At 56.2% G+C, this 9,046-nt stretch overlaps 1 protein-coding gene across 1 annotated transcript in view; it reads left to right on the top strand.

Moving 5' to 3' along the window:
* PRRC2A (proline rich coiled-coil 2A) overlaps positions 1-9,043 on the top strand; it is a 13,005-nt gene extending 3,962 nt beyond the window's left edge. Inside the window, exons 11-30 of the mRNA XM_077760893.1 lie at positions 296-770; positions 1,153-1,343; positions 1,590-1,887; positions 2,298-2,508; positions 2,704-4,572; positions 4,927-5,192; positions 5,388-5,518; positions 5,748-5,877; positions 5,983-6,068; positions 6,272-6,505; positions 6,614-6,751; positions 6,870-6,938; positions 7,058-7,225; positions 7,413-7,495; positions 7,643-7,853; positions 7,941-8,039; positions 8,176-8,388; positions 8,502-8,596; positions 8,703-8,793; positions 8,903-9,043. Coding sequence (XP_077617019.1) covers positions 296-770; positions 1,153-1,343; positions 1,590-1,887; positions 2,298-2,508; positions 2,704-4,572; positions 4,927-5,192; positions 5,388-5,518; positions 5,748-5,877; positions 5,983-6,068; positions 6,272-6,505; positions 6,614-6,751; positions 6,870-6,938; positions 7,058-7,225; positions 7,413-7,495; positions 7,643-7,853; positions 7,941-8,039; positions 8,176-8,388; positions 8,502-8,596; positions 8,703-8,793; positions 8,903-9,043 — 5,199 coding nt within the window. The remainder of the gene's footprint in view (positions 1-295; positions 771-1,152; positions 1,344-1,589; positions 1,888-2,297; positions 2,509-2,703; positions 4,573-4,926; positions 5,193-5,387; positions 5,519-5,747; positions 5,878-5,982; positions 6,069-6,271; positions 6,506-6,613; positions 6,752-6,869; positions 6,939-7,057; positions 7,226-7,412; positions 7,496-7,642; positions 7,854-7,940; positions 8,040-8,175; positions 8,389-8,501; positions 8,597-8,702; positions 8,794-8,902) is intronic.
* Positions 9,044-9,046: the final 3 nt, after the last annotated feature.

Genomic DNA, 9,046 nt, shown 5'->3' on the forward strand with positions numbered 1-9,046 from the left:
ACAGGAAGCGTAGAGCTGTAGAGTATCTCTGAAAAGGTCTGGAACATCTTTGATGTTGAGGGAGTCTGGGTGAAAAAGAAATTGGTATGCTAGTGAAGAAGAACAAGGAGGCCTGGGTATTTGGGTCTCTGAAAGAGAGGAAACAAGACTAGGACGAATTTGCCCCTACCCGGAGAGGCCACCAACCCAAGGCCGGTGCCTGCACCCGCAGCTAGAGACAGTTGATCAGTCTGTGCAAAAGATCAGAAACCTGACGACTGACACGTCTGGCCCTGCCGGGTCTGCCCATTGACAGGATCGGGGGGCCCCTCCCTGCAAGCCTCCAGCACCCGAAGACGAGGATGAGGCCTGGCGGCAACGGCGAAAACAGTCTTCATCTGAGATCTCCCTGGCTGTGGAGCGGGCCCGGCGACGGCGAGAAGAGGAAGAACGCCGCATGCAGGAGGAACGCAGGGCAGCCTGTGCTGAAAAACTCAAGCGACTTGATGAGAAGTTTGGGGCGCCCGACAAGCGGCTCAAAGCAGAGCCTGCTGCCCCACCTGCTGCCCCTCCTACCCCAGCTCCACCACCTGCAGCCCCCAAAGAACTCTCTGCGCCTCCAGTTCCTCCACCAGCACCAGCCCCAACACCAGAAAAAGAACCGGAAGAGCCGGCACAGGCCCCACCTGCCCAGTCCACCCCCACTACAGGTGTGGCTCCAGCTCCCACCCTGGTGAGTGGTGGTGGCAGTACCAGTAGCACCAGCAGTGGCAGCTTCGAAGCCACCCCAGGTATGGAGATGGGGATAGGGTACTACCAGGTGTCCCAGCTCTAATGTGTTTGGGCTGGGGGTGCAGGTGGTACAGATGGGAGGAAATGAAGTTGGTTTATTGGACTGTCCATGGCAGAGGAAAAAAGGGTTTCTGCTTGTGTGGATATTTGATTTCCTGGATACGTAGTGACCTAAAACCGCTTCGTATAAACTCAGCCTGGAGCAAGATTGAAGAAAGGGTTGTTTTGGTGTTTTTTTGGGAATTTAATGTCACCGTTGTTAAAAGTAAGCGCTTATCTTTAGAGAGAGTGTTGGAGGTGAGAGCTGAGGTGATGGGGGTGTTCATGGCATACCGGTTGGCGTACTAGGCTACTGATGATTATCTTTTTTTATCAATGCAGTGGAACCCCAGCTGTCCTCAAAAGAGGGTTCTGAACAACCAGAAGAGGTTCCTTCTCCTGCCACAACCCCTGCCCCGAAGGTGGAGCCCAAGGGTGATGGGGTTGGTCCCAGCCGGCAGCCCCCAAGCCAGAGCTTGGGCTACCCCAAATATCAGAAGTCATTGCCACCTCGTTTCCAGCGGCAGCAGCAGGTGAGATCAAGTTATTTCCCCCATCAAGAGCTCTTTCTCTCCCTGGCTTCTATGTTTATCTTGTTTGTAAGTTGCCTTCCAAGGCCCACTACTACTTCTTGTTTCCATTGTGTGTCCCTGGCTTCTTTCTAGTCCAAGTGTATATCACATTTGTGTATTAACTTTGCTTCATTGAAAGTGTCTCTTTTTTCTCTTGAGGGTGGGGCAGGAGTTTTGAGGTCTCTCTCTTCTTCTGTCCATTCCCAGGAGCAGCTTTTGAAGCAACAGCAGCAGCAGCAGTGGCAGCAGCATCAACAGGGTTCCGCCCCACCTGCTCCAGTACCACCATCACCGCCCCAGCCTGTGACCATGGGGGCTGTGCCAGCTCCACAGGCTCCGCCCCCACCACCCAAGGCCCTGTACCCAGGTGCTCTGGGCCGGCCCCCACCCATGCCTCCAATGAACTTTGATCCCCGCTGGATGATGATTCCTCCTTATGTGGACCCCCGGCTCCTCCAGGGCCGGCCCCCTCTGGACTTCTACCCTCCTGGTGTGCATCCCACTGGTAAGGACCCTTGCATAGGAGTGGGTAGGGGACACTTCAGTCCCAGGAAGTGGGTATCAGCATCTTGCTGTGGGGATGAAGGGTCACCAGTGGAGGATGGTGGGGCAAGTAAGTGGTTAGTATTGCTGAGGTGGCTCTTTGTTTCAGGTATGGCTTTGGGAAAGAAACAATGGTCTTTCATTGGCCAAGACTTATTTGCGGGGGATTCATTGATTCATTCTATGGAAGCTGTGTGGATAGATAGGATAACTCTTTGAGGAGCGTACATCAGGCCCAGACTTGGCAGGGATAAAAGACCGAGAAGTTGACATTGATCATTGATATGACTGACAGAAGCAGACTAAGGAGGTGCATTTTGAGCTGGAGGGCCTGTCAGAGAGTTAGCTTTCTCATCCCTCTTGTTTTCTTAGGACTAGTTCCCCGGGAGCGCTCAGACAGTGGGGGTTCAAGCTCAGAGCCATTCGAGCGCCATGCACCTCCCCTGTTGCGGGATCGGGGCACCCCGCCAGTGGATCCAAAGTTGGCCTGGGTAGGAGATGTCTTCACCACCACACCTACTGACCCCCGCCCGCTTACCTCCCCGTTGCGCCAGGCGGCTGATGAGGATGACAAGGGGATGAGGTGAGTCTGAGTAGTGGAAGTGAGTGCATTGCTGTTGAAAGGATTTGGGCTAGGAGAAAGGTCCTTTGGGTTATTGGTGCAGTGACAGGAATAAATGTGAGGCGAGTGTCTGGGTGGTAATAAAGTATTCTCTTTCTCCATCTATTTGCAGTTTTCTTCATTCTAATTTCCAGTTGTTTCTGTTGCCCTTTTTAGGAGCGAGACCCCCCCAGTACCTCCCCCACCACCCTATTTGGCCAGTTATCCAGGCTTTCCTGAGAATGGAGCCACTGGGCCTCCGATCCCTCGCTTCCCTCTGGATGAACCAGCTTCCACAGGGCCCCGTCCACTCCCTTGGCCCCCAGGCAATGACGAAGCCACCAAAATACAAGCTCCCCCACCGAAGAAGGAAACCCCTAAAGAGGAGACTCCACAACTGACGGGTCCAGATGCCAGCCGAAAGCCTACCCGTGGAGTTGGAGGCCAAGGTCCCCCTCCACCTCGCAGAGAGAGCCGCACTGAGACCCGCTGGGGCCCTCGCCCGGGCAGTAGTCGTCGTGGGATCCCTCCAGAGGAACCAGGAGCCCCTCCCCGCCGTGCTGGGCCTATAAAGAAACCCCTGCCACCGACGAAAGTCGAAGAGCTGCCTCCCAAACCTCTGGAACAGTGCGATGAGAGCCCCAAGGTTCCAAAGCCAGACCTCCTCAAGACGGCGAAGGGGAAGATAGGGGTCCCCAAGGAGACCCCACCCAGTGGGAATCTTTCCCCTGCCCCAAGGCTTCGGAGGGACTACTCCTATGAAAGAGTGGGTCCTACCTCTTGCCGGGGCCGGGGCCGAGGCGAGTATTTTGCCAGAGGGAGGGGTTTTCGGGGCACCTATGGGGGCCGAGGGCGGGGAACTCGAAGCCGAGAGTTCCGCAGTTACCGAGAGTTCCGAGGAGATGATGGGCGTGGAGGTGGTGCAGGCGGACCCAGTCATCCCCCTGCTCCCCGAGGCCGCACTGCCAGCGAGACGCGAAGCGAGGGTTCTGAGTATGAAGAAATCCCCAAACGGCGCCGGCAGCGGGGCTCAGAAACGGGCAGTGAAACCCATGAGAGCGATCTGGCTCCCTCAGACAAGGAGGCTCCTCCAGCCAAGGAAGGAGTGCTCACCCAGGTTCCTCTCGCTCCTCCTCCATCGGCAGCCCCTCTTTCACCAGCCCCAGCCCGATTTTCCACTGCCCGAGGTGGGCGTGTCTTCACTCCCAGAGGAGTGCCATCCCGCCGGGGTCGAGGAGGGGGGCGGCCCCCTCCACCCATTTGTCCAGGCTGGAGCCCTCCGACCAAGTCCCTGGCTCCCAAGAAGCCTCCGACAGCTCCTCTGCCACCAAGTAAGGAGCCTTTGAAAGAGAAGCTGATCACAGGGCCTCTGTCCCCCGTGGCCCGGGGAAGCAGCAGTGGAGGCACCAACGTGGGCATGGGTGTGGAAGATGGGGAGCGGCCCCGACGGAGGAGGCACGGGAGGGCTCAGCAGCAGGACAAACCACCTCGGTTCCGGAGGCTGAAACAGGAACGGGAGAATGCTGCCAGAGGGACTGAGGGCAAGCCCTCTTCCTTAGCTCTTCCAGCCCCTGCCTCTGGAGCAGAGGAGACACTCACAACAGTGTCTGTGCCCCCACCCCCGCGCCGGGCAGCTGCCAAGTCTCCAGATTTGTCAAACCAGAACTCCGATCAAGCCAATGAGGAGTGGGAGACTGCATCAGAGAGCAGCGACTTTGCCAGTGAGCGCCGGGGGGACAAGGAGGCTCCCCCGGCAGCACTGCTGGCTCCCAAAGCTGTGGGAACTCCTGGGGGCAGTGGAAGTGGAACTGGACCAGGCATTTCAACCATGTCCCGTGGAGATTTAAGCCAGAGAGCCAAGGATTTGAGCAAGCGGAGTTTCTCAAGTCAGCGGCCAGGCATGGAAAGACAGAACCGGCGCCCAGGCCCTGGCAGCAAGGCTAGCAGCGGTGGCAGCAGCAGTGGAGGAGGTGGTGGGGGGCCTGGAGGGAGGACCGGCCCAGGGCGAGGGGACAAGAGGAGCTGGCCCTCTCCCAAGAACCGAAGGTGGGTAGGGGCAGGCTGTCGAGTTTATTCTTAAGGCTGGACAGTGGTGGAGGGGAGAGAATCTGCGGGAAAGGGAAGTTGGGCACCATGGACTTTGAGATCTGAGGGCACATGGGCTGCTGGGCACTGGAACACTCGTGTAGGAAAAATAATTGGAAAGTTGATTGGGTCAGGAGTGTGTGTATTTGTTCTTTGCTCCATTCTGTAGATTCATGCCATACACGTAGAATTGATTAGACATGCTCAGAAACACTTGGGTTTCCACAGGGAGGTGGGAAGGGTTGGAAGATTTGACTAGTAGAGAAAGAGTTAACAATTCCATGAATATTAGAGTTGATGCTTTCTTTTCTTCAGCCGACCTGAGGAGCGTCCCCCAGGGCTTCCTCTGCCTCCCCCACCCCCCAGCAGCTCTGCTGTCTTCCGCCTGGACCAAGTTATCCACAGCAACCCTGCTGGCATCCAACAGGCTCTGGCCCAACTCAGCAGCCGCCAAGGGAGCGCAGCTGCACCAGGCGGGCACCCAAGGCCCAAGCCTGGGCCTCCCCAAACCCCTCAGGGCCCCTCCCCTCGGCCCCCAACTCGATATGACCCTCAGAGGGCCAGCAACAGCATCAGTTCGGGTAAGCTGGAGGGGCTAAGCGTGGGAATATCTTCATCCCCAGAAAAGGTCAGGCGCTAAAGGGAGAGTCTGCCCTGGGGACCTTGATGCTGGGGGTCTGGACCGAACAAAGGTGGAAGGCTTGGGAGGGGGTTAATAGGAAAGCTAGGGTCAGATTAAACCAAGGCAGATGCTGACGATTTCCCTTTTTCCCCAGACCCCCATTTCGAGGAGCCAGGGCTGATGGTGAGGGGGGTGGGCGGAACTCCCCGGGACTCTGCTGGGGTTAATCCCTTCCCCCCGAAACGGCGGGAACGACCTCCCAGAAAACCGGAGCTGCTGCAGGAGGTGAGGGATGGAGCTTGAGATTGTGCTTCACTGCTCTTAATTCCTGAAGGTTCTCACTTATGTTTTCTCCACTTTTCCCTGTTCTTGTCACTGTGTCTTTACCCCCAAATTTTCCATATTAGTCATTTCTTGTGTCCTTTTTTGCCCCATATCTCACTGTGGCCCAGCCACTTCCACTACCCAGTTACCACCTCATTTATGTTTTGCCTCTGGCATTTCTCACCTTTAGGAATCTTTGCCGCCCTCTCATAGTTCTGGATTCTTGGGCCCCAAGCCTGAGGGCCCAGGCCCTCAGGGAGAGTGCAGAGAGGCAGGGACAGAGGCCCTGACCCCTCACATCTGGAACCGTTTACATACTGGTGAGTAAAACTGAGCTGTGGTTGGAAAGGGCTATGTCAGAGGGCCAGAAGGGCCAGGTGGGCTCTGGACTGCCTCTCATCTCTGCTGTCTGGTGCTCTGCCCAGCCACTAGCCGGAAGAGTTACCGGCCTGGCTCCATGGAACCCTGGATGGAACCCTTGAGCCCTTTTGAGGATGTGGCTGCAACAGAGGTAAGTGATGGGAAGGGAGTATCTGAGCTGGGATTCTGTTGAGCACTGGTAGTGCTTCCCCACTGGTCTGGGTTGTCCAGGGCTGTTTGCTCACATAGTTTTTCCCTTTTTTTCAGTTTGTATGTTTGTAAACATCAGTCAGGTATTGGCTGATGAGTTCACTTGACTTACCTTGACTTAACTGACTTCTCTACTCCTCTCAGATGAGTCAGTCTGACAGTGGGGTGGACCTGAGTGGGGATTCTCAGGTGTCATCAGGTCCCTGCAGCCAGCGAAGTTCCCCTGATGGAGGACTCAAGGGGGCAGCAGACGGGCCTCCCAAGCGGCCGGGAGGCCCCTCACCCCTGAATGCTGTTCCTGGTGAGGGTTCACCTGGCTCTGAACCCTCTGAACCTCCTAGAAGACGGCCACCTGCCCCCCTTGATGGGGACAGAAAGGTAAAACTCTAAAAGAAGGGCAAGGTTTCTGGGCCGCTGACTTTGGCCCTATATTTGTCTTCTTTCATTCGGGAGACTTGATTTGATTTTCTTTACTTCCCCAACCAGGAGCTCCGGGAGCAGCCTCTGCCCCCTGGCCCCATTGGCACAGAACGGTTGCAGCGTTCAGACAGAGGCCCAGAGCCCGGATCCCTCCGGCCATCCCATCGATCTGGGCCCCCGGTCCAGTTTGGCACCAGTGACCAGGTCTGTGTGGGCAGGATCTGAGTATCTTGGGTCAGGTGGAGAGGGGAAGGATGGAGGTGGGATGTGGAGGATACATGTGTTGAGTCATGGGACAATCTCCCTTGCATCACTACCACAGGACTCGGACTTGCGCCTAGTGGTAGGAGACAGTTTAAAAGCAGAGAAGGAGTTAGCATCAGTCACTGAGGTGAGTAGGAGAATGAGAGTTTGGTGGAAAGGTCTTTGGTTTCTGGAGAAAACGGCTGGGTGTGACCTGGACATCCAGGAAGCCCAGACATTGCTCCTGAAAAGGCTTTTTCCTCACAGGCCATCCCTATGTCCCGAGACTGGGAGTTACTCCCCAGTGCTTCTGCCTCAGCTGAGCCACAATCCAAGAACCTGGGTCCTGGACATTGTGGCCCAGAGCCCAGCTCCTCAGGCCAGCGTTTGTACCCTGAGGTCTTCTATGGTAGCCCTGGGCCTCCCAGTTCTCAGGTAGGTCCTACTTCCTGCCCCATGACCCCTTTCTGCTTGCTGCCCCTTATAGTCTCTTTCTAATTTGTGTAGTCGTAAAACGCCGTTTTATTATTTCATTTTTTTCCTTGCTTTTATTGTAGTGGGTGGGGTGGGAAATCTTTTCTTGACCAGAAAAACGAGCTATTCCAGCCTTGCTCTCCCTCAGGTCTCAGGGGGAGCCATAGACTCTCAGTTACATCCCAACAACGGAGGCTTCCGCCCTGGGACACCCTCACTTCACCCTTACAGGTGAGACTTGATGCCTGTTGATCTCGGGACACAGAACTATGTTTCAGTGGGATGGAAGGGAAAGACCTGTTTCGAGGGTATGAAACCCTAGCAGACTTAACTTGGAACAGATGATTCTGATTTCCTGACTTGTTTCTCACCCCCCAGATCACAGCCCCTGTACCTTCCCCCGGGCCCAGCACCCCCCTCAGCACTGCTTTCTGGGGTAGCTGTCAAGGGCCAGTTTTTGGATTTCTCCGCACTGCAAGCAACGGAGCTGGGGAAGCTGCCAGCTGGGGGAATCCTCTACCCTCCACCTTCCTTCCTCTACTCTCCAGCTTTCTGCCCCAGCCCTTTGCCTGACCCACCCTTGCTTCAGGTGAGAGGTGGACAGGTGCTGGGCTGCAGTTAGGGGTGGGGGAGAATCCTTTTGGGAGTTGACATTTCTCCCTGTTTTCCCCAACAGGTGCGCCAGGATCTGCCATCCCCCTCAGATTTTTACTCTACTCCTCTGCAACCTGGTGGCCAAAGTGGCTTCCTCCCCTCAGGGGCCCCTGCCCAGCAGGTACCTTTTGTCATGTCATTTGCCCTTCATGGTTTCTCTACTCCGTTTCTAGCTTTTTTTTGTCTGACTGTTTTCTGGTTTTATGACATTCTTCTTTGCCTTCAGTACCTTCTCCTGACGTTATTTCTTACTGTAGATGCTTCTACCTGTGGTGGACTCGCAGCTGCCTGTGGTGAACTTTGGCTCCCTGCCACCAGCGCCACCTCCTGCCCCACCGCCCCTTTCTCTGTTACCTGTGGGCCCTGCTCTGCAGCCCCCTAGTCTGGCTGTGCGGCCCCCACCTGCTCCTGCTACTCGGGTGCTGCCTTCACCTGCCAGGCCCTTCCCCCCTAGCTTGGGGCGAGCAGAGGTAAGTTACAGGAACTGAAGTGCTAGGGAACTCCAAGAGCTAGGGGTAGGGATTCAGAATCTCCAGGTGAATTGGGTCGGGAAGCAGAAGGCTCATGAATTTTTTTCCTTCAGCTGCACGCAGTGGAACTAAAGCCCTTCCAGGATTATCGGAAACTGAGCAGCAACCTTGGGGGACCTGGGTCATCACGTACTCCCCCAGCTGGAAGGCAAGAGGAGGGAGTGGGGATGCAGACTGCTCACCCTTAAGGGCTTTCTTACTAAGGGGCCACGGAAGAGGTGTCAGGCTTGCCTTAAACACTTTTCCTCCCTTAGGTCTTTCTCTGGCCTCAGTTCCCGTCTCAAGGCCCCACCTTCTACCTACAGCGGAGTCTTCCGCACCCAGCGCATCGACCTCTACCAGCAGGTGAAAGGGAGACCCCTGTGGCTCTAAGTCTGTGTCCAAGGATTCCCATCTGAGTTCCTGTCTTTTCTATCCCTGACTTCCCAGTATGACCTACGTACCTATCCCCCAGGCCTCCCCACCGGATGCCCTGCGCTGGATGCCGAAGCCTTGGGAGCGGACAGGGCCACCTTCTCGAGAGGGGCCTTCCCGACGGGCAGAGGAGCCTGGGTCCCGAGGGGACAAGGAGCCTGGGTTGCCCCCACCCCGCTGAGGC

The sequence above is a fragment of the Crocuta crocuta genome, unplaced genomic scaffold (genome assembly GCF_008692635.1).
Source record: "Crocuta crocuta isolate KB4526 unplaced genomic scaffold, BGI_CrCroc_1.0 scaffold762, whole genome shotgun sequence".
In the NCBI taxonomy this organism is placed as follows: Eukaryota; Metazoa; Chordata; class Mammalia; order Carnivora; family Hyaenidae; genus Crocuta; species Crocuta crocuta.